The sequence below is a fragment of the Diabrotica virgifera genome, chromosome 9 (genome assembly GCF_917563875.1).
Source record: "Diabrotica virgifera virgifera chromosome 9, PGI_DIABVI_V3a".
NCBI lineage: Eukaryota > Metazoa > Arthropoda > Insecta > Coleoptera > Chrysomelidae > Diabrotica > Diabrotica virgifera.
Window position 1 is genome coordinate 174,334,613 of NC_065451.1, and position 26,170 is coordinate 174,360,782.

A 26,170-nucleotide genomic window follows, 5' to 3' on the forward strand; every position below is an offset into this window, starting at 1 on the left:
GCTATACTTTCATAAGGGCTCCCTATACCTAAATACAGGGTGTTTTGATTTATTTCGATTTTTATAAAAATGTAAGGTTTTAGAAAAAAATTAATATCTACGAATATAAGAATCAGTAACAAATTCTTTCTTGGATCTTAATAATTGACTATTTAGCATACTTAAGCAGATGCTTATTGCAACAAAGTTTCTTACAGGGTGGTCAAAATATGAGATTGTTCTATTAACAAATTCAAGCTGTAATAACTTACTTAATTTAAATGGAACACCCTGTATCTTACTAGTCTATCGCGTAGAAAATATACTTAGCTTTCAATTTGTATTAGGGTTTCCTATACCTATCTTTTTACAGGGTGGTCAAAATATTAGATTGTTCTATTAACAAATTCAAATTGTAATAACTTACTTATTTTAAATAGAACTTACTAGCCTATCGCGTAGAAAATTTATTTAGCTTTCAATTCTTGTTAGGGTTTCCTATACCTATCTCCCTTCATTTGTTAAATATTTAAAGATTTAATAATTTGCAAGCTTTAAAAATTAGAATTAAGTAAATATGTCGTGGTTACATATGTACAACACATCACCAACACCGGCAATATACTTAGACATGATACTGTTATTAATAAAATTTTCATTGTTATCATGTAATCACACAGAGTGTTGTATTATCTTAGTTGATTTTGGCCTACATTTGACATTGAATAATATGTTTATATTACACCGCATATTCTATATTAGATGCCATATTCTGGAAGATATTTAAATTATATTTCATTCGGTATCAGTATTTTCCATACCTTAAACCAACGGTTATTAAGTAAATTTAAGAACAACACTTTTTGTTTGAATCTTTGAATCGCAATTACAAACAATTAAATGCAATGGCTACTATGACGAAAACGAGCCTATTGTACAAAAATATGTAAAAATGGGTATTTACCCATAACATGGGAATTTACATTTACAGAATAACATGTGTATTGAGAATGTTTACATGGAATTGAAGAGATTTTAAATATCTTCCATTATAAAGAATAGAATATCGACTATGTCATTTAAAATAAGAACACTCTGTGTGATTAAATGATAAAAATTTGAATTTTATTAACGAAAGTATCTTGACTAAGATATTTAAGTATATTGCCGGTGTTGGTGATGTGTTGTACATAACCACGACATAGGTACTTAATTCTAATTTTTAAAGCTTACAAATTAGGAAATCTTTAAATATTTAACAAATGAAGGGAGATAGGTATAGGAAACCCTAATAAGAATTGAAAGCAAAGTAAATTTTCTACGCGATAGATTGGTAAGATACAGGGTGTTCCAGATAAAATAAGTAAGTTATTACAGCTTGAATTTTTTAATAGAACAATCTAATATTTTGACCACCCTGTAAAAGATAGGTATAGGAAACCCTAATATAAATTGAAAGCTAAGTAAATTTTATACGCGATAGACTAGTAAGATACAGGGTGTTCTATTTAAAATAAGTAAGTTATTACAGCTTGAATTTGTTAATAGAACAATCTCATATTTTGACCACCCTGTAAGAAATTTTGTTACAGTAATCATCTGTTTAAGTATGCTAAATAGTCTATTATTAAGATCCAAGAAAGAATTTGTTACTGATTCTTAGATTCGTAGATACTTATTTTTTTCTAAAACCTTACATTTTCATAAAAATCGAAATAAATCAAAACACACTGTATTTAGGTATAGGGAAACCTTATGAAAGTATAGCTTATTTTTTAAGGTCAATTCAGTACTGTCATCAGATATAGGGCATTCCATAAGAAAAAATATAACTTTGATATACCACTCTTTTTTGGAGCACCCTGTATAATTCATATTATTTTTAGATTGTAGTATTAAAGGCCCTGTATATTTCTGTGAAGAAATGTTATAAAATATCAAGTGGTTTTCCGTACAGAGACCCTAGGCGAATAAGATGAACCACCCTGTATATATAATGTTCTTGAACTCCTAAGTGGAGCATAGAGCTTCAGTGAAAACGCGCCACCGGGTTCTATTTTGCGCTAGGGTCTTCACCTCATTCCAAGACTTTCCTTGACTTCTTATCTCGTCCATGATGGATCTTCTCCAAGTTTGTGCTGGGCGACCTCTTTTTCTCTTTCCTTGGGGATTCCACTCTAGGGCATTTTTTGCAATACTGGAACTATCTTTTCGGAGTGTGTGACCTATCCACCCCCACTTTCTGTATTTTATTTCATTTTCTACCCTCTTTTGTTGGGTCAGGTGTAGCAGATCTTCGTTTCTGATGGTGTTTGGCCAGAAAATACGAACAATTCTTCGTAGACATTTGTTAACAAAGACCTGCAATTTGTCTGTAAGGTATTTTGTCACTTTCCAGGTTTCACATCCATAGAGTAGAACAGACATAACATTTGACTGGAATATTCGGATCTTTGTCCTTGTAGTATATTCTCCAGACCTCCAAACAGGGTTAAGCATGCTGAAAGCTTGTTGAGCTTTTCGTATCCTCATACGAATATCGTCTTCTGTACCTCCGTTTTCTGTTATGACACTTCCAAGGTACGTGAAGTTCCCCACATTTTCAATCTGCTTGTTGTCGATATTAAATAGCGTGTTGTTCCTTGCATTTATTCTCATCGACTTGGTTTTACCAATATTGATTTTTAAACCTATTTTATTGGCCTCAGTGGATAGTGTTTGCAATTGGTCGGCCACATCCTGGAACCTTTGTCCTAACAGGCAGATATCGTCGGCGTATTCCAGATCACTTAGGCGTGTGGTTAACGTCCATTGTATCCCTTTTGTGTCGAAGTCTAGTTTGGAGAGAACATAGTCCAGAGCTATGTTAAACAGAAACGGAGAAAGCACACATCCCTGTCTGACTCCAGTAAGTACGTCAAATTCGTCACTGTTGACCCCATTGTGTTTCACGCTGCACGTCGACGTTTCACGTGTACAGTGACTTTATAATGGAAATTATTTTATGAGGAATGTTTCTTAGCTCTAAAATTTTCCATATAGCAGCATGAGACAGGCTGTCAAAGGCACGTTCGAAATCGACAAAGACCATGTATAGAGGTGTGTTCCATTCAACCGATTGTTCCATTATTACCCTCGCTGTATTAATGTGATCTATGCAGGAAGATTCTGGTCTAAAACCTGCTTGATTCGCTCGAAATTCAACCTTGTTTGTTAATCTTTTATGTATGATGATCGTAAAAATTTTATTTATGACGGTAAGCAAGGTTATTCCTCTCCAATTTTTGCACAGTGTGAGGTTGCCCTTTTTTGGAAGCTTAATAATATTACCTTTTTTCCAGCCCGCTGGAATGCGGTTTGTTTCCCACACCTCTCGGATTATGGGGAGCAAAAGTTCAGCGGTTAGATGCGGGTCAGTTTTAAGTAGTTCGGCAGCAATGTTATCGATTCCCGGGGACCTGTTATTTCTCAGAGATTTGATAGCTTTGAGAGATTTGACAATTTAATTGTTAATAAATTTTTTATAAGGCTCTGGCTGATAAACTAAAAGAGATATAAAAGAATGTTTCAAAAATTTGTTCGTTAATACAAAACGAAGAAAAAAACGTTTACTAAACTTAAATCCAACAACTATTACTAAAGATATTGTAAAATTAGTGCACAATGCAAACTGCAAATTGCAAAATAAGTATTTTTCGAAGCTTTATCCATCGTACCTCGGCTTCTACGCATGCAAATGAGCCTTAGAAGGTTTCATTTTAAAGATTTGTTAATAGGCTACCAAAAAAAGTTCGTTAAATTACTTTATCTTCATTTGTTTTAAAATTATACCCGTTTGAATTTATAATTTTCTTAAAAAAATTGTACATTAATTTGTTTATAAGGGTTTCAAGTAAATTTGAGCTGTAAACATTTATACTTTAATTAACAATAATGATAGAAGAACTCAAAAGGAATAATTTGAGCTTAAGAAAATGTTTGTAAGTTTATTTTTGGTCAAGATATCGATATTTTAATAGCGCGCTATGAGGCGCAACATCGGCTCACAGTCAAGTATTTTTCGACGCTTTATCGATAGTAACTCGGCTTCTACGCATCATCATTGCATATAAAACGAGCATTTATGTTGTGGCGGCATACACAAAATTTACGTGCCTTGATGATTCTGCAAAAGAACTAGATCCACTTTATATGGATACTATCCACTATCCACTGGATATCTATATGATATAAATTATATCTATATATTCTCTGACTCTGAAGCCCCAGAAAGTTTTAGTTTTACTGCGTACAAGAACAGACTTAGTACCACCATGTAACTAAAAATTGCTCTAAGAACTTATGCAGATGTAAAAAAAGCTGAGATTCCCCTGTATATCTCGATTAAGGTGCATGAAACAAAAAGTTTGTAAAAATAGTATTAATAAATAATATCAACTTTAGTTCTGTTTCTGAAATATTAGTTTTTAATGCTTTTTTTCTCATTTAGTACAAAAAATAGAAGACAAAGTAAATAGAATGAAAGGTGATACGAGGTTATAGTATGATGATTTAATTATAAGAATTATAGGATAAAATTTTTTTAGGATTTTCAAAAATGAAAAATGAAGATAACGTATATACACTGTGTCCACACGGATGGGGTACCCAAGAGGAAAAACTTTTTTATTTTCAATTTTAGCGAAAAATGTCATTGTTGATAAAAAGTTTTGCTTGTTCTAAAACCCCCATAAAATGAAATAAAATTCAAGTTTTTCAAATCCTGCCTAATTTTATAGCCAATTTTATGTAAATCCCTATAAATTTTTGAACTAAGTTCGAAATTGTAACAATAATAACTTGGGAGAACAACCCTTTCGCTTCTCTGGATTATGAAGCCAAACTTTGTCGTTCTCCTTGAATCATCAAATTATTTATAGTCCAGGGCTCATCTGTTTTGAGATGGACGTTGAGAGGTCACTCAAATTTTTTTGCAGAAATTGCTTGAAAATAACTCAAATAATAATATTTGAGTTATCCTCCCACTCAAAATGGTCCGGAACATTGTTTAAATAATCAAAATGTCAGAATATGAAGGAAAAATTCGATTTTTTTATTGGTTTTTTGAATATAACTTTAAAACTGTTCATTTCTGAGAAAAGTTGTACTGACATAAAAGTTGCGTAATTCAATTTCCTACAATACAGAATTGGTTAAAAATTTAAAAAATAGTCACCCTTGTTGCAAAATAGCAATACTTGCGAAAAAAAACATACAAAAACAAGTATTCGCATTTTACGTTTTTCAACCATTTATGCTACAATTAGGACCTTCATATTTTACCCAGAAAAACTTTATGATATAGTAAAACAACACTGTAAATTTCATTAAGATCGGTTTAATAGATTTTGCAAAATAAAATTTTGCAATCCAGCTTTTGCAAAAAAAAATTCATTTTTTAAAAATGTTGCAGGACTGAAAATAAAGCAGATAGTAAGGTAATTTTTTTTTGCTTATAGAAGTTTACTGTACCTTTCATTTGCAATTTGCAAAATTAAAATCGAATAATTACCACGGCGTCAGGAAATTTTTTAAATAAACATTAATTTTGGGTGCTACGCGCAGGACAGCGGTGTTCGATTCACACAAGTTGATTTCCACCAAAATTTCTTCTAATCTTTATCTAATATATTATTTTCTTACTCTATATTTTGTTGTATTTTAAGATTTTAATTCCACAAAAATCAAACTAATTTTATTATTGTTTGTGAAATATTGTTTAAACAATTGCATATGTTTAAAAATAATAAATTTTTATTCTCCAAGTTAAAATATATGAACAAAGAAAGTTTTTACTAAAGAACGTGTTATTTCAAAGGATAGAGTATGTGATTTTATTTTGCAATAAACAAATTTATTTATTTATATCGAAATGTAATAAAAATTAAAATGTATCAATCATTATCAAAGGTCATTGAAATGCCCAATCAGAGCAAACTATCCGCTGTCCTGAGCGTAGCACCAATAATTAATGTTTATTTAAAAAAATTCCTGACGTCGTGGCAGTTAATCGATTTTAATTTTGTAAATTGCAAATAAAAGGTACATTACACTTCTATAGGCAAAAAAAATTTCAACTTGCTATATGCTTTATTTTCAGTCCTGTAACATTTTGAAAAAACGATTTTTTTTTGCGAAAGCTGGATTGCAAAATTTATTTTGCAAAATCTATTAAACCGATCCTAATGAAATTTACAATATTGTTTTACCGTATCATAAAGTTTTTCTGGGTGAAATATGAAGGTCCTAAGTGTAGCATAAATGATTGAAAAAACGTAATTTTGCTGTTTTGCAACAAAGGTGACTATTTTTTAAATTTTTAACTAATTCTATATTGTAGGAAATTTAATTATACAACTTTTATGTCAGTACAACTTTTCGTGGAAATGACTACTTTTAAAGTTATAATCAAAAAACGAAGAAAAAAATCGAATTTTTCCTTCATTTTTTGACATTTTGATTATTTAAACAATGTTCCGGACCTTTTTGAGAGGGAGGATAACTCAAATATTATTATTTGATTTATTTTCAAGCAATTTCTGCAAAAAAATTTGAGTCACCTCTCAACGTCCAAATGTACTAATATTTTTACAGATCCGCCCTGGTCTATTATTAATTAAATAATTATTAATCTAGTAATTTTAATAATGAAATTTAACACAAGATAAATTCTTTATTGAACGCTTAACAATGTCGAAAAAAATGACAATTCGCAAATTATTTATCGGAGTTGTCAGTTACTAAGCTACATTGTGGCTTGGCAACACTAGATTATTGTTACGATTTCGAACTTAGTGCAAAAATTTATAGGGATTTACATAAAATTGGGTACAAAATTAAGCAGGATTTGAAAAACTTGAATTTTATTTCGTTTTATGGGGTTTTAGAACAAGCAAAACTTTTTATCAAGAATGACATTTTTCGCTAAAATTGAAAATAAAAAAGTTTTTCCTCTTGGGCACCCCAACCGTGGACACACTGTATACATAGAAATTATTTTGCATCGATAAGTTAGCGCGTGAACCTTTACGCGGTGAGCCGATCTTGCGCCTCAGAGCGCACTATTAAAATATCGATATCTTGGCCACAGTGCCGGATTAACCAATAGGCAAAATAGGCAGTTGCCTATGGGCCTCGACTCAAAGGGGACCTCGCAGGGCCCTAAATGAAAAAATAATAATTAGATTTAAATAAAAATTATAAATCATATCATGTTGAAATATTCAAATATCGAGCAGTACCATAAAAGTGATGGTGGACGTATAAAATTACATTACAAGGCACACTTTTGTTCACATAGAAAGCCTATGTTGTGAGAATAAGTCGCTAATCAATGCCGATGGAAAGAAGGAACAGTACTGCCTATCAGTCTGCACGGTTTATTAGAAAAGTAGTAAGAGCAAAAGCAACAAATGAGTCAGTGCCCCCTCGCTATCCTCTCTTTCATTACCCATGCCTTTTGCTACATGTCAGGCAAATACAATGGTCTCCAGGCTCATTTATCTAAGATTTAAAAAACTTACAATTTACAGTTTTTGTACCGCACACTCTCTTTAGTTGGAGTAAGTGCTGCTAAAAGTTGTGTTGGACCCGTTGGAACAATATCGTATTTTGGATTTGTTCAGTCCATGTACAACTTTTTTTCAGCCTCTAACCACCGTTGGAAAGCTACGATCAAATGCTTAAATGAAACTCAACTAAGCGATCCCATTCGCCAACGAACTAAACCTTTTCCTTAAAGTACAAGCAGCACTACACAGACTGCAAGAGCTTTTTCTAAAGGTTAAAACGCCTTCAAATCTGCTCTTCATACTCTTTGTCCTGGAATAAGAGAGACAAAGATTTTCATTAGTATTACAAGATAAATTAGTAGATGTAAAATAATATTTAATATTGATTTGGGTCAAGGTTGTGTAATATCAACTAACATTTACCTTAATTGTTTATTTAAATATGTATTAGGTGTTCTAAATATTGAGCCATGGGTGCTCATTAAGCAACCCGTGGATGATTGCAAGGACATAGTTTGATTGTTGAAAATAATGTAATAAAAAGACAGAATAAACGTGGTGTTCGTCGAGTGAAGATGTTTTATTCTCCCTTAACTACTTAACATTGAAAAGAACCCTTAGCCACCACCTTAGCTACCAGATATATTAGATGGCGATCCTGCCAGGATGAAGACCCTAATCAGAAAGCTGAAACAGTTCTTGAGGCTAAGTGTTTGTTGAAAGAAATGTCAAGACAGAAACATTCATAATGAATGAGTTTTGCAACAATTCTAGAGCTCATCAACGCTGTCATTAAATCATTACAGAGAGAAGAGATTGAACTTGAAACGCAGTTCAATTTCTTAAATGACTTTTGGAGTTCTTAAAATCCCAGAGATAATTTTGCTTACTACGAGCAGAAAGTCTGCGATCTACAATACTTTTAATATACCGACGAGAGTAAACAAACGCGAGCAAGAAAAATATTTTGGTGGTGCTAATTCCAATAAGTTTTTCTACAGGGTGGAGAAAAGTTACAAGGTTGAAACGAATCTACCAATTTTGGATTGGTAGTCCAAGTAGACAGCCTAAGAATCAGTAACTCAGTATTTGGTGTTTTGTGTGTTTTCCAAAACTGAGTGATACTCAAATAAAGGAGTGTGCTTAAAACTATATGAAAACTCTACTGATGATATTGAACCTGAAATTTAAGATGAAATTTCAAATGGTTCAAATATTTTATAGTCCATCTTCAGGACTTGTAGCGAAAACAATTTATTGCTGTTTCATAGCCTTTTTGGGTTATTTGTGAGGACAAATTCGAATCGAAGTTTTGAAATTTGTCAGTAGCTTGTAAGATTTATCTTACGCTAATGATTACAAATGCAACAGGCGAACGGTTATTTTCAAAAATGAAAATTATTAAAATCTGTCACCGTTCGTTCATTGATAACTATAGCAAAAGAAAACTTAAATAATTTTTTATTATAAAATTTCAGCAAAACTATAGAAATAAACAGTTTCTTGACTATTTCTTTGTTTTATTTCTTCAAACAAAATGAAACATAAATTTAAGTTTAAATCTACAAAATGTCCACAAATATATCAAAGGAATGCCGCCCGGAGTTGGAGGGGTTATCCGAGGTTTTGGAGGGAAAAAACATAACTTTCTTAAGGGGCCTCCTAGCTTAGGTTGCCTAGGGGCCTCAAGATTCTTAATCCGGGACTGCTTGGCCAAAAATAAATCTACAAACATTATCGTAAGCTCAAAATGTTTCTTTTGAGTTCTTCCATCATTATTGTTAATTAAAGTATACATTTTTATAGCTTAAATTTGCTTGAAACCCTTATAAACAAATTAATGTGCAATTTTTTTAAGAAAATTTTTACTTCAAATGGGTATAACTTTAAAACAAATGAAGATCAAGTAATTTAATAAACTCTGTTTGGAAGACTATTAATGAAGCTTTAAAATTAGACCTTCTAAGCTTCATTTGCATGCATGGAAGCCGAGTTACGATCGATAAAGCTTCGAAAAATACTTATTTTGCAATTTGCATTGTGCACTAATTTTACAATATCTTGAGTTCTAATTATTGGATTTAAGTTTAGTAAACGCTTTTTTCTTCGTTTTTTATTAACGAACAAATTTTATTTGAAACATTATTTTTTATCTCTTTTAGTTTATGAGCCAGAGCCTTATAAACAATTTGTAAAAAATTAAATTGTTTATAACAATTTTTTGACCACTCGGATCGAAATCCACCCTCGAAATTTGTAATCAACAGCCAAAAATCCATAAGAAACCGTTGAGTTTGTCCATCAGAATGAAAATGACACGGTGACCTCTATTTGGCGCCTCGCCTAGACTACTAATCCTCGTTGATGTATTCAGAACGATTTTCAAAATTTTTTTGATAAAATAAATAATATTTGCATATGGAACTAAAGAGTTGCAGCCTATGAGAGCTGCATGTGGCTCTCAAGCCGCAGGTTGCTGACCCTTGGACTATGAAAAAAATGTCTATAAAGATAAGAATACTCTCTTGATACGAAATAAAATTTACATATATTAAGAATGCTAAAATATAAATATTGTTTTGTTTTTACATGCATTTTTTTGCATGTAAAATCATCTTCATGCAACTTCTCTTTCTAATTTGTTTGATATAGTTTGATATGATTTGTTTGATAAAATATTTTATATTTTATGTAACATAATACAATAGGTCTGGATCCCGCGTATGAAAAAAAAGTTGATTAATAGCAAGCTGAAAATTTGTTAATAGCTTAAGGGTGTCTAGTCGGACAAACTTTGATATATGGGAACACTAGAACAGGGGAAGTTTTAATTGTGGAACAGGTTAAAAATTTGGAACGGTCAGACCACGAAAACGGCACATGTATTTTGTCCGACAGAACAGACCTAAACTCTCCGAAGAGAGATTAAACTCTCATGCAAAAATCAGACTGCTATTTATCACCAAATGGGCGTTTTAATGAGTGGAACATGTAGAATATGTCAAATGACACGAATTATGACAGGTGATAAATAGCAGTCTGATTTTTGCATGAGAGTTTAATATCTGTTCGGAGAGTTTAAGTCTGTTCTGTCGGAAAAAATAAATGTGCCGTTTTCGTGGTCTGATTGTTCCAAATTTTTAAACTGTTCCACAATTAAAACCGCCCCTGTTCCAGTGTTCCCATATATCAAAGTTTATCCGACTAGACACCCTTAAGCTATTAACAAATTTTCAGCTTGCTATTAATCAACTTTTTTTTCATACGCGGGATCCAGACCTACAACCTTAGTAATTTGTTTTAAATTTATTAGTGTGTGCATTATAAATAATAACCTTATCAATCTGTAACCTGAACCAATATAAATCAATAATAAAATCCTTGAAATGTTATAACTAAAAAAGTGTAAACACCGATTATGTATTAATCTTAAACATTGATATAATAAATATTTGTATATTAATATGAAATATCGTATGTTTCTAGGCTAGTAATCCCCCTTATCTGTATAATTATTATAATATTGATAAATTACAAGTCTATTAAAATTAATGTAGAGTTCATACCATTCAACTCATATTTGTAAATAGAAATCATAAATACCATCAATCTTCTACAATTAATACTTTTGATATTATAATCTACATATAGGGTGGATACCACTTATGGAATAAAATTATTATTTTAGTCCTATATATAATATATATATATAATAAGTGAGTCTTCTACAGCTGTCGCCGCTTCTCGCATCCTAATTTCTAGCGTTTTCTGTCGAAGCAATCTTCAGTTTTTAGGTCTCTGGCCGTCATTGCATCTTCGACATCTTCTCTCCAGGATCGTCTTGGTCTACCTCGTTTTCTTCTAGTGGGTGGAGTCCATTTTTCTATTTTTTTTCGGCCATCTATTTTCGGGCATTCTCTGAAGGTGTCCATACCAGTTAAGTATTTTGGCTTCGATTGTGTCTATTATATCTAGATCAATTTCCATTTGTCTCCTAATATCTTCGTTTCTCACCCTATCAAGTCTAGTGAGTCGGCAACATCGTCTCCAATAGTTCATTTCCATGGCCTTAATTTTGGACTTGTTTCTTTGGTTGATTTCCCAGAGTTCAGCGCCGTACAACCCAATACTTTCTATTATTGTTTTATACATTCTTCTTTTATTTTCTTTTGTTATTTTATTACTCCACAGTAGTCCGTGTAGCTGTCTGCTGGCTGATCTTGCTTGGCCAATCCTGGAATGTATTTCATCGTTACTCCCTGCTTTTGAAGTTATTTGGACTCCTACAGAAGCGTCATTTGAAATTTTGTTAGGGGGGGGCAAGCATTATATATACAATACATTTATATGCAAACATAATACAAAATTGATCTCTTTTTTGTAAATTTCAGTAATTTTCAGGGTCAGGGGGGGCAAATGCCCCCCCTGCCCCCTATCAAATGACGCCCCTGGACTCCTAAGTATTTGAAGAGTTCTGTTGGGTTTATAGTTCCCATTTCAATTTGTAGGCGTTCTGGTGTTTCTCCTACAAGTAAGTACTCGGTTTTTTGTATATTAATTGTAAGGCCCCACTTATTGTACTCCTCTTCCAATTTTCTGAGCATATAGTCTATATCACTCTCGTCTTCAGCTAGAATGGCTTGGTTGTCAGCGAAGTGTATTGTGTACAATCTATCGTCATCGATAGGGATGCCCATATTGCAGCACTTTCATTACAGTGAGAGTGCCTCATTTAAATATATTTTAAAGAGTGTAGGTGCTATGCAGCAGCCTTGATTTAGGCCCTTACTAATAGGAATTTCTCTCGTTAATTTGTTTCAAGTTTTAATGTTTACCGTCATATTTTTGTAAAGCTGTTGTACTGCTTGTATATTTTTTTTGCTTATTCCTTGTTTTTCCATTGCTATCCAGAGCATTGAAAGGGGTACACTATCGTATGCCTTTGTCAGATCAATAAAAACTATATGGGTGGAAAGGTTGTGGGCTAATCTTTTCTCAATAACCTGCTTTAGAGAAAATATGCTGTCCATACAGGATCTGCCTGCACGAAAGCCATTTTGTTCTTCTACATCTGTGAAGCCTTTTTCAATTTTATTTTTTATTATTTTTCCATATAGTCTTGAGAGTGAGTTTATGACACTAAGCCCCCTGTAGTTTGAACAATTTTTTCTATCTCCTTTTTTGTATATGTTGTTAATATGTGCTTTTGTCCACTCAGGTGGTAAATCATGACCTTTATAGAATAAGGTGAAAACATACGCAAGTAATTCTCGTAATACTTGTGGGCTGTGTTTTAGTAATTCGTTCGGTATTCCTTGTGGTCCGCATGACTTTCAATTTTCTAGAGTTCGTATTGCAATCACGACTTCCTGTAATGTTATTTCATGGTCTTCATCGTATTCTACTTCATATGTTGTTGTACTGATGGTCGTGAATTGCGGTCTTGTTTCAGTCAAAAGTTGCGAGTAATGTTCGATCCAAGATCTTTCTTCTATTAAATCTATTCTAGTAGTTTCTTTTCTGTTTGTGCTCAGATTTTTTATCGTTTTCCATGCTTCTCTTGATCTTGTTGACCCTATATATTTGTTGAGCTCTTCGCATTTACTTTCCCAGGAAATATTTTTTGCTTTCGTTTCTAGATTTTTTACTTCTCTGTTTGATCTTGCCTACGTTCGTCTATCATCTGGGTCATTTGTTTGCAGCCATTTTTGATACGCTTGTTTCTTGTTGTGTACTGCATTAGCAATGTCATCTGTCCACCACAATGGAGTATTCTTTTTGTTCCTTTGGATTGTGCCGAGCGCCTCATAAGCTGCTTCATTGATTTTATTTAATATCTCGTTATAGGTATTCTGTGCTGAGGAGTAGATCAGGTTCGACAATTTTTGGCTAAGCCGCAGCTTATATAAAAATGATGTTGAGTCGTTTTGCAGTGCATCAATATTGTATTTAGGTAGATCCGTCTCGAGTGATTTTGATTGAGCTGGTAGGTTGTCATTTTGATGTAGTAGTCGCGGTCGATACTGTAGAAAACATTTTGATCTTACCATATTTGTTTGAATGTTTGAAAACAATTTCGCCATACATACTCGAGCCATTGGTTCATATTATCAATATATGTATAGAAAAAGGAATATGGCCTAAAGCCTTCAAAACAACAGTAGTCATACCAATATACAAAAATGAAGACAAAACTCTTGCTGCAAACTATCGACCTATATCTCTTATTCCGCATATTTCTAAAATATTTGAATTATTATTGAAAAATAGGCTTACAGCATATATCAAAAAATATAATTTAATTTCCCCTCACCAATTTGGTTTTAAGCAAAATACTTCCACCCAAGATGCCATTTTGAATTTAACATCCAAAGCATATGAATCACTTAACAAAAATAAAGTTTGCTTATGCGTATTTCTTGATTTGGCCAAAGCTTTTGACACTGTTAGTCACAATTACCTCTTACAAACCTTAGAGAAAATTGGTATAAGAGACAACTGTTTACAATTATTTAGAAGTTACCTCTCTGAGAGACAACAGGTAGTAAGGGTCTCCGAAGTAATAAGCGGACAAAGAGGTATAACATATGGAGTGCCACAGGGAACAGTATTAGGTCCTGTCCTGTTTAATCTATATATAAATGGATTATTTTCATTACAGAGTACAGGGCATATAATTGGGTTTGCTGATGATACTGCTATTATTTATGATGCTGAGAATTGGTATGAATTAAAAACAAAAGCAGAATATGATCTACAACTAATAAAATAATGGTTTGACTACAAAATACTAACAATCAATTTTAAGAAAACTGTTTATCTACCAATATTTAACTCTAACTTGACTACTGATCTTTTCAAACCCCTTCAAATATCACATAATAAACAAAAATTTTATATTAAACCCGTAACAAATGTTAAATATCTAGGAGTTTTTATAGATACACAACTAAAATGGGACTTTCATATTAAATATATCATTAAAAAGCTACAGTTTATCCTGTATAAGTTTAAACATCTTAAAAAACACATACCTAATATATACCTTCGCACACTATATTACGGACTAGTAGAAAGTCATCTCCGTTATGGTATACTGGCTTGGGGAAGCGCCCTGAAAACACACATTCTCCCACTGGAAATCATACAAAGAAGATTTCTGAAAATTATTATGTCTAAACCATACACCTACTCTACAGATAGATTATATAAGGATAGTAATATATTTGACTTGAAACAGTTATACTTTCTTTGTGTGTCTTTAAAATATCACACCATGAAAACCGACAACAATTTACCATCACATGAGCATGATACAAGAGGCAAACACCTCTATATGATTCCGAAAATGACAAAGTCCTTCTGTCAAAGAAGTTTTCTATTTCTAGCCCCAAAAATATATAATCATATCCCCAGTGATATCAAAAATACTAAGAATGTTCTTCTATTTAAAAAGAAATTAAAATCATTTCTGATGGAACAAACAAGAAATTTTTGTGACATCATTATAGTAGCTTAAATTTACATACATTAAAAAACAAAAAAAAAATAAATGAAACTCTAGAGTCACTACCAATTTCTATACCTATATTTCAAATTTTATATTGTTTTAAACTGATTTATTTTGCTTATTATTTTTTATCATATTTAATAAAACATGCGTATATACACCATTCTTCAAAAATATTTCTAACTGATTCAGCCATACATAATTGTTTTAAAAAAAATTAATTATTCGTGCTTTATTGTTAAACTAAGTATTTATTTTATTGTTTTCATTATATTATTTATTCTACGTATTATCATATTTACTAAAACATAACTGTGTATTTACAATAATTTAAAAAAACGTTCCTATCTATTTATTGTATTATATTGTATTATGTTGCTATTTATGTTATTTACGTTAGTATGTTATTATTTATTATTTTATATCCTATTTACCGAAACAGGTGTATCCACACCTCTCGGAGACCTTCGGGTTAATTTATTCACTTTATATGTAAATACAGTGGAACCCCGATAAGTCGGCCCCCGATAACCCGGAACTCCGGCTAACCCGGACCGATTTTTATCAGACAAACATTTCAACAATAAAAATGTATTGCTGTTACAAAATCTCGTGAACCTAATTCATTCATTTGGTGACGTCAATATACGAACGAAACGATTGATGAATCCGACATTACTGAAAATATCAGGGTGCAGATGGGACCCTGTCGCGCAATTCGCGGCAAATAAAATAGTCGTATGTTTTTGGCTTCATTTTATTTCGGTTATACATACGCATTTTCAAGGTTCACGAGGTTTTGTACCAACTCTATGTAATATAATATTTGAGAGATAATGGAACCGGATTGAACTACATATAACATAGTAAAAATGACTCATGGTACACCACATTCATTGTCGAAAACAACATGCACCTGTATTATCCTTTATTTTTTTGAAACTGTCTGTGTTAGCATTGTTTAGAAAAGACTATTAAAATTCTTTTTTTAACAATGGTCTTAGTCATCACTTTTATTAAATAACATAACATCAGAGACGGTATTATGTGTAGTAAAGTCGTATTATTGTTCGCTTCCGTTTTGTAATCGTTCGTAAATTTATTCAGATTTTGTGTTTGCGTGTCTTTTGTCTATAAGGGCAACAAAACGTAAAAATGTTGTAGTGACAATGGAAAAGAAACTAGAAGCATTAAGTAGAACTGATAAAGGTGAATCTTGCAGCATTATATTATGGTGTCGGTACATCTACAGTATCGGATTGGAAGAAAAATAGAACTAAAATCGAAGAATTTTTTTTTCAAAATGATAACAAAAGACAGTTTAATCGGTGCAAAGCTAATAAAGCTAAGAATGAGACTTTTGACGACGCTTTGTATGTGTGGTTTTGTGTGGAATGCGAACGTGGTTTACCAGTGTCTGTGTGACAATTATAACGGAGTTTATCTGTAAGCATACCATATTTTATTAATTTTTACCATTTTCTCCGGCTAACCCGGATTTTCGATAACCCGGATCGGCCGCGGTCCCAATTAATCCGAGTTAACGGGGTTCCACTGTACTTAAAAATATTGTACCTCTTATTGTTGAATAAATTATTATTATTATTATATAGTGGTCAGTTCCACACTCTGGTCCTCTTAATACTCTTACGTCTTCAACGTGTATGTGTGTTTCTTGTTTGGTGATAACATAATCTATAATTGACTTGGTATTTCTCGTTGGTTGGACCCAGGTATACTTATGTATGTTTTTATGTTGGTAGAATCCATTTAGAATTTTCAGAGAGTGCTGTTCGCAGAATTCGATTAAATGTTCCCCATTTTCATTTGTTTTAGCATCACCGTATTTTCCCACAACTTTGTCATTTATTTTTTTTCCTGTCCAAGCATTAAAATCTCCCAACAGCACAATTTCTTTGCGGCTATTTATATTTTCTATAAGTTCTGATAAGGTCTCGTAGAATATTTGTTTAGCTGCTTTTGATGCATTTTCTGACGGAGCATATATTTCAATGATTTCAAGGTCGTGCCCTTTCCACGTAATAGATACTCTAATAATTCTCTCATTGATCTGTTCCCAGCTTTTCAGGTTTCCTTTTAAGTCTTTTTTTTATCAATATTGATACCCCTGCTTGTGCTCTCTTGTCTTTTTCTACTCCACTATAAATATGGATAAAACCTCCTATATCTTCACTTCCTTGGCCTTTTTTCTTTGTTTCTAGTATTTTAGTCCTTGTTTAAAAAAATATAAACGAATAGATCCGTCTATTTTTATATATACATGTGCGCTTTTTAAATTTAAATTTAAATATACGGGATAATTCAGGATGCCTAGCATTCATAGTCCATAAGCTTTATTTAAATTTAAATGTACAGGAAGATTCACGCAAGTCTAGCATAGTCCAAGATCGACGACGTGTCTCAGCGTTTTTTATAATTTTAAAAAACATGGAAATATCAATGCTTATAATCACTATAAGAGATAGAAGTAAAAGTGAAGAAATACACAGAAGAATCCAAATTTGCAAATCCATCTACAAGCTAGATGGATAATAATCATTACGAAAGAGTGAGAACAAACAACTTTGCTTTTTCTGGGCTTATAAACTTCATTAATAGACCATTTTTTTAGTTTTTTTTATAAGTTACATTTTTGTATGTTTTTCGATAAAATATTTACTTTTTGAGTTATTTGTGAAAAACCGCCTGAAAACGTGGATTTTCTGTCTAAAAATAAACATTTTCAATCGTAAATAACTCGAAAAGTATTGACTTACCTACTTAAAAAACTCTATAGAATGAAAGCTGCTTAGAATTAGTCAATTCATCCATTTCCATATCTACTTATTTTAAACACGCGTCTTTTCACCCCCGAGAAGGGGTGACTGTCACGGGTCTACCCCAAAATCCCGACAGCCAAAATCCCGACGGCCAAAATACCGACACGCCAGAATCCCGACAGGCCAAAATCCCGACACGCGAGAATCCCGACAGGTTTGATAAGTTTCTTTTTAACATTTAATTACATTTATTTCTTGTTTTTTGTTTTTGGCCATCTGTTTTTTATTTTTTGTTACTAAACAAAAGTATTAACAAAAGTAGTGGTCGGGATTTTTGCTTATGCGAGAATTGTTGCATGTCGGGATTTTGGCCTGTCGGTATTCTGGCGTGTCGGGATTCTCGCGTGTCGGTGTTTTGGCCGTCGGGATTTTAGCTGTCGGGATTTTGGCCTGTCGGGATTTTGGCTGTCGGGATTTTGGGCGGCACCGGACTGTCACCTGTGTAAAAGCAACCAACGGCACAGGTTCAACTTTGAAATAGAGGGTAGATAGAAGCCAAATCCAAATTTTCATGCAATTCGGAGTTGACCCTGAATTACACTCCAAAACGGTCATTTACTGGGCTAATTAAATTATAATAATTGATGGATAAATTATAATAATTGATGGATTGATGAATAATTGATGGATTTTTATGAGCCAGCTTGAAATAAAAATTTCAAAACATCCCGTATTCAAACAGTTCTTATATTGCTGGAGATACGTGGATGAAATACTAGTAAGCTTTACAGGAACTAACAGGCAACTTGGCCAAGTCCATAAACTTTCTAGATGTAACAGTTACCAGACTGCAAAACAAACATGATAGTCTAAGAGCTAGTGAACCCTCCGACTAACGGTCGTCCTGTAAGGCTAGAAATTTGTCTAGTGATAATTCATAGCACACCAAGGCTAAAAACCATGACCTGGCAGGCCTCAGCGGTGCACGTGTATCTACCAGGTGAATCGAAAAGTGCAAAAGGGGGTAAAATAAACTTTCTCCTGTAAGGTTTAAATTTAAGTATCTGTTTAAGTAAGTCATTTAGAAGAAATGTGTACAATGACAGGCGATTCTGAAGAGCATAAGACCTTGCCAGGCGAGGGGAAAGATTAGGGGTTTTTCCTAAAATTATTCTTTTTGCATCGAACAAATTTTTTTTATGTTTTTCGAATCATTCCAAACAGAAAAGGTCCTTAGTGATTTTTCTCTTAAGTTAATAGTTTTTGTTATATAAGCGATTGAAAATTTTGAAAATTGCGAAATCGGCCATTTTCAACCCTAAATCGGACATTTATCTAAAAATTTCAATATTAGCAAGGTACGTAGATATTCCTTAAACATTGATTGATGAAATCCCGAAGAGTTTTTTTGCAATAAAATATCGAAAACCCCTTTGTTTTTTTAATTGCTAATCAAGCGGGCGCTACACTGTAGTATAAATGAGGACCTTTGAGCGTGCATAAACTCATTATCTCGAGAATAGGCAAATTTCAAGAGAAATCCTCAGACAGGTCGATTTTTATTTTTGAATTAGGACTTTTTGGTATATATATAATACTAGTGACGTCATCCATCTGGGCGTGATGACGTAATCGATGCTTTTTTTAAATAAGAGTAGGGGTTGTGTGATAGCTCATTTGAAAGGTTATTTAATTCTCTATTCAGTAGTATAAACATTAACATAATTATTTATACAGGGTGTACAAAAAAATTTTTTTCTTCTATTTGTCAAATTTAATCAAAGTTAATTTAATAAAAAAAAAGTTTTTGTACACCCTGTATAAATAATTATGTTAATGTTTATATTAGTGAATAGAGAATTAAATAACCTTTCAAATGAGCTATCACACAACCCCTACTCTCATTTAAAAAAAATCATCGATTACGTCATCACGCTCAGATGTATGACGTCACTAGTATTATATATATGCCAAAAAGTCCTAATTTAAAAATAAAAATCGACCTGTCTGAGGATTGCTCTTGAAATTTGCCCATTCTCGAGATAATGAATTTATGCCAACTCAGACGTCCTCACTTATACTACAGTGTCGCGTCCGCTTGATTAGCAATTAAAAAACAAAGGGGTTTCCGATATTGTATAGCACAAAACTCTTTGGGATTTCATCAATCAATGTTTAAAGAATATCTACCTACCTTGGCAACTTTGAAATTTTTAGATAAATGTCCGATTTAGGGTTAAAAATGGTCGATTTCGCAATTTTCAAAATTTTCAATTGCTTATATAACAAAAACTATTAACTTAAGAGAAAAATCACTAAAGACCTTTCCTGTTTGGAATGATTCAAAAAACTTAAAAAAAATTTGTTCGATGCAAAACAAATAAATTTAGGAAAAACCCCTAATCTTTCCCCTCGCCTGGCAAGGTCTTATGCTCTTCAGAATCGCCTGTCATTGTACACATTTCTTTTAAATGACTTACTTAAACACATACTTAAATTTAAACCTTGCAGGAGAAAGTTTATTTTACCCCCTAAATTTGCACTTTTCGATTCACCTGGTAGATACACGTGCACCGCTGAGGCCTGCCAGGTCACGGTTTTTAGCCTTGGTGTGCTATGCATTATCACTAGAAAAATTTCTAGCCTTACAGGACGACCGTTAGTCGAAGGGTTCACTAGCTCTTAGACTATGAGTTTTCCGTATATTTCATAAACCTACCCATACTGACATAACTATACACAACTCATCTTCCCATCCTACACAACTTCCCATTCTAATTATTAATTCCCATCATAATTATTGATGAGCAACATGGTTTTTCTAACGGAAAGTCAACTGTAACAAACCTTGTCAACTACCAAAAATACTTGTTGGGTGCATTTGAGAATAAGATTCAGGTCGACAGCATTTATACTGATTTCTCAAAGGCATTTGACAGGGTTAATCATAACGGTTCATAAACTTCATGCATCTGGCTTTGGTGAACCCATTGTTAATTGGATTAAAAGCTTTTTGATGGGACGTACACAAGTTCGTATCAACAATTGTGTTTCTAAAGAATTCCATTGTTGTTCTGGTGTCCCACAAGGGTCTCATTGTGGTCCCTTGCTCTTTAACTTGTTTATTAACTATATTGGTAAGGCTATCAAAAACTCACACTTTCTACTATTTGCTGATGATCTTAAGTTATTTCGTTACATACATGATATATATCAGATAGAGATCTCCTGCAAGATGATGTTAATAATATATGTTTATGGTCGAAACAAAATGGTTTAAGACTAAATCCGACTAAATGTTCTTGTATATAATCTAACAGCTAATAGATATGTTCTTAGTGATGTACTCTTGGATTCAGTTACTGAGATTAAAGATTTCGGTGTATTATTGGATTGTGTATTGACATTTAGAAGCCATTATCTTAAAATTAAGGAAACGGGATTTCGCAATCTTGGTTTTATTTATCGCAACAGTCATGATATCTCACTTACTGTATTCAAATTACTGTACTGCTCTCTAGTGCGCTCAGGACTTGAATACTGCTCTGTTGTTTGCACATACTAATATAAGAAATACTGAAAATTTCGTCATAGATTATTCTGGAATAATGTCTCAATTTAACATTGCTACACTGAAGAACCGCAGGTTGAGAGCTGATATGTTGTTTCTATTTAAAATTCTAAACAATGCTATTAATTGTCCCTCGTTATTGGATAATGTGTACTTAAACACAATACATAGAACTCGACACACTGCACTCTTTTATATTCCTTTTCATAGGACTGAGTATGCTCGTCATTTTCCCTTGTCGATAATGCTCAGCTTTTGCAATGACATGCTACTTGATCCATTCTGTCCAAGCATTAAGATCTTCAAAAGGCAACTTGGGAGTTTAATGATTTAAATATGTGATATTTTTCATCTTCTGTGATTTGATATACTGTGTTATTTTACAAATTTTATTGTTTAATTGTCTTTTATTCGTTGATTTTTTGATGTTTTTTTGTACATGATCTTTACTTTTACTTTTACTATTTTTTTTATATTCTTTTGTAAATGGTTCTACCGTTGAAATAAATAAATAAATAAAAATAAATAAACATAAATTAACAGTCTACCATACCATGATACATAGACTGACAGAAATTCCCACGTCAAAAAATAACTTTGAGATAGAACTGAACATCATTAAGCAAATGGCAGTAAACAATGGCTACAACGAACAAACAATTAACAAAATTTTAAACCAAAAACTCCATAAGAAAACCCTGAAATTATTCTATCCACCACCACATAAAGAACCCAGTACCTTCTGCTCTATCACATATACAGGCAAGATATCAACAAAAATAGCCAGATACATAAAAAAGAAAGGAATAACACCAGCTTTCAGAACTAACAACAACTTAAGCAAATGCATTAAGAACAAAAAGAGCAGAAAGAGAAAGCAACTACAGAGTGGTGTCTACAAACTAACTTGTGGTGACTATCCGAAAACTTACATCGGTCAAACTGGCAGAACTTTTGACAAACGGATAGCAGAACACAAAAGCACTTACAACAATACAAAACAGACACTTCTACATACGCACTTCACCTTCTAGATCATAATCATTCTTTTAATGAAGAGTTTCAAATTCTGCATATTCAAAATAAAGGCCTTAAGCTATCTTTATTAGAATCTATGGAAATTAATAAATTGAAAAACACAGATATAATTCTGAATGACCAACTTGAGAGAAACATCTCCCCACTTCTAAACCTCTTTAGTTAAAGACTTTAAAATACAAACACATAGTAAACTAAATCACTTGAGAAAGGCACTCTGCCGAAACCGCTGTAGTCATATAGTTTTTTAATAAATTTTGTGGAAGTATCGAAAACAAACGTTTTCAGTGTTTTATTGTTAAATTATAATAAGTTTTGTGGAAATGTTATAAACAGAAGCTCTCAGTGTTTTATTGCTATAAAAAAGTTGATTTTTTAACCAAGAGGAGTAAACTAAAAAGTCACCAAATTCATCTTTTTTCGTTGATCATATCAGCTTTCGATGATAATCCATACTTATTATATTTACTAACACATGGCTAAAGAGTTCTAAAAACAACTGTTTTTATACAAAAGTAGACTAAAAATCTAAAAATTAAAGGAATAATGCAGAAAACACAAAAAATCGCCGATATACTTAATTAACCTATAAAATGACAGAAGTGCCAAAATTTCATAAATGCCATTAGTGTCAAAATTGAATAACAGTGGAGTAAACTTGTCTGCGGTTGGACCAATTAGAAACAAGCATTACGGCTTGGTAAATTTGAATCACTTCTCTTGGTTAAAAAACAAACAATATATTAAATGATCTTCCATCAACTAACGGTCGAATCCATCACTCATAAAGTATTATTGTTTCAGAACAACATTTCCATCACTGCCTTAAAAATTATCTCCACGGTAGACTACATGGTAGCTTGTGGCAATGCAGCAGGCAATATCAACATCTTCCAGATTCCCAAGTCATATCCCGATAATTTACCGGACAGTTTGAAACCCAAAAACAAACAAGTAGAAAGGTATACTGTAGCTGGCTTGCATAAGGCTTCGATAAGTGCAATCGATTGGTCAAAGAATGGAATGAAATTGTTTTCAGGTGATAAAAACGGCGGCGTGGTACTCACGGAGATAGATTTTTATATGGTAAGTTAGGTATTCGGAATCTTTTCTTTACTTTGGAAAAATCTGAAATAATATCTGCCCTGGTCGATTTTTTTTAATTCATAAAAAATGTCATGTTTTAACTATTAATTAATTATAGGTAGTTAGAACAAGATTATATCCGGCAACCCTTGCTATTTGTAATTGTTAACATGCTAAATAGTCAATGTGGTGAGACCGCTCCCGTCTGAAAAAATTTTTGATTCGGTTTCTTTGTGGATTCCTATTCAAAAATGTCCCCTTTAAACAAATCTGAAGGGTGCCGGGCGGAATTTTTGGGCAGAAATTGTTTAAAAAATTTATTTAAACAAATATAAAAGATCACGTTTTTTTTGCTTCGGAACATATATTTTTAAGTTTTGTGGGTCATTCTAAACAAAAAAGTTATCTTGTAATTTTTCTTAAAAATTGATAGTTTTCGAGTTATAGGCAATTTAAAATCTGAAAAATGCGAAAATACGCATTTTAGAGGCTTAAAAACTCGTATACTAATTAGTATTTTTGAAGTTGCCAGATACTTAAATTGAAGACTGAACATTCAGCTTCAAGATTCTGAAGAGTGATTGCGCCTAACCTAAATTTAGACTGTTGTTTTTTAACTGTTAAATATGCGTGTTTATCCGATCTTCTTTCCGGTGAGGCGCGCTTTATTTCAAAAATCTCCTTTGGGGTATTCTAAATAAAATAAGTTTCTTGACATTTTTCTCAAAAGTTAATAATTTTAAAGTTATAAGCGATTTAAAATCCGAAAAATGCCACAAAAACGCATTTTTGGATTTTTAATCGCTTATAACTTATAGCTTTAAAACCGTTAACTTTTGAGAAAAAGTGAAGAAACTAATTTTATTTAGAATGTCCCAAAGAATCTAGAAAAAATATTTTTCGGAGGAAAATGTAACCATCAAATTTTATATTTGATGGTTGCACCTTAGATTATATACGATGCAGAGTATTTTATAAAGAATAACTTTTTTTCGTAAGACTGATAATAAAAAAGTTATCAATAGGTACCAAGTTACGCAGACATACTGTATAAGAACTAAAAAAAATTTTTTTTGTTGAACATTTATTATTGTTGAAGCTTATTTTTAAATGTATTTTAGGTCAGTTTTACAGAAAAAAGTTTTGATCACTTTGTATAAACATTTTTTTAGCTGGTAATTTTCGGTTTTTGTATTACATTTTTGTTATCTTTCTTAACTTTCTTAAAAAGAAATAGTTTATTTCATTTCTAAAGTAAAATAATTTAGTGCATTTTAAACACTACATCCTAATCTTAAAAAAACACCTACAAAACTGTAATAGATCTGTTCAAACTTGAGTAATACCGTCTTAAAGTGGTGTTAATTCTGTAAAACTATAAAATTTTCAAAAATTCCTTTTTTTTGAGACGTCGTATCATTTGAATTAAATTTTTGAGATTTTTTTTTTTAATAAAACATCGTTTAGTAAGATGTTTGAAAGGTAAGTTGTGCAAAATTTAGAGTTTTATAATAAAAATTGTATTAGTTACACATTTTTAAATCATTCTTAAACAAAATTCATGTAAGTCTCACTTTCAGCCCACACCGTACTTATGCCCATACATTTTATTTCTTTTTAATAACCATATGATAGTTTAATTATTCTTCTTTCATGTCCAATTTGTAAAATTTCATTTGATCGATTAGTTAAAGAATTACATTAAAATAACTCAACCGTGCACTTCGCCGTACGCTAGTTTACAGTGCGCCAATGTTTGCGAGAAGGGTGACTTTAGCGTTAAAAATAAAAAATTTATTGAAGCTACAGATTTAATTTTAGAAAAAATTGTATAAGGTTTTTTTTGTAAATTTTTCTGAATTTTGCAATGGTCAAGTCAGTATTTTTCTAAAATTTATATTTTCGGAGTTATTTAAAAAAAACATATAATTTCGCAGTTCATTTGTTTAATAAAAAAAATGAAGCACCCACTTCTCGAGTAGAACTTTTTGATATGTTTTTTATTAAACATTTCTTAATGAAATTAGAAAAAGTTATATCTTGTTTGATTTTTTCCGAAGTGAAAATCTATATGCACTCCCCTATACAACCAACAGCGGCTCCTTGTATCGACCACTTATTATGGTTATGGTACATCGGGGCAGAGCCCACTTGTGAGCCCTTCAGACACTTAGACCTCCTACGGCGGGCCCATTGTATCACCCCTATCTTACGGACCAGGTCCATAAGAACCTGGTCTTCGGCGTTTCTGGGGCCCAGGCTGCTTTGGGCTCCCACGCTGGTCCCCCATAAACCTTATGGCCTCACAGAAAGCCACAAGTCTCTTAAAAAACAAAAACAAAACCGGGCTCGGCTGCATAGGTGCCGATCCCAGGATCTATCACCTCCGATAGGCCAATGCCGGGCACTCTCAGATGACATGTGAGGAGGTTTCCTCGTCCTCATTACATAGACGGTACCATGAGCCATCCGCCAGTCCAAGCAGATGAAGGTGCCGTCGCACAGTGGTTCCAAATGCTGAAAACGTGGTCATGAGGTGAAAAAAAGTCCCTATCTAGGGATTTTCATGTTTACAGCTGTTTTCTCATACTATCGTAGGGTCGTAATACGCAGGTAAAAGGACCAGACTGGATGTATTCTGGTTCCTAGCTCAGGA

General features: G+C 32.5%; 1 protein-coding gene across 1 annotated transcript in view; it reads left to right on the forward strand.

Moving 5' to 3' along the window:
* Positions 1-26,170, forward strand: part of LOC126891949 (WD repeat-containing protein CG11141) — a 108,444-nt gene that overhangs the window by 14,822 nt on the left and 67,452 nt on the right. Inside the window, exon 2 of the mRNA XM_050661296.1 lies at positions 23,233-23,514. Within this exon, the coding sequence (XP_050517253.1) occupies positions 23,233-23,514 (282 nt within the window). The remainder of the gene's footprint in view (positions 1-23,232; positions 23,515-26,170) is intronic.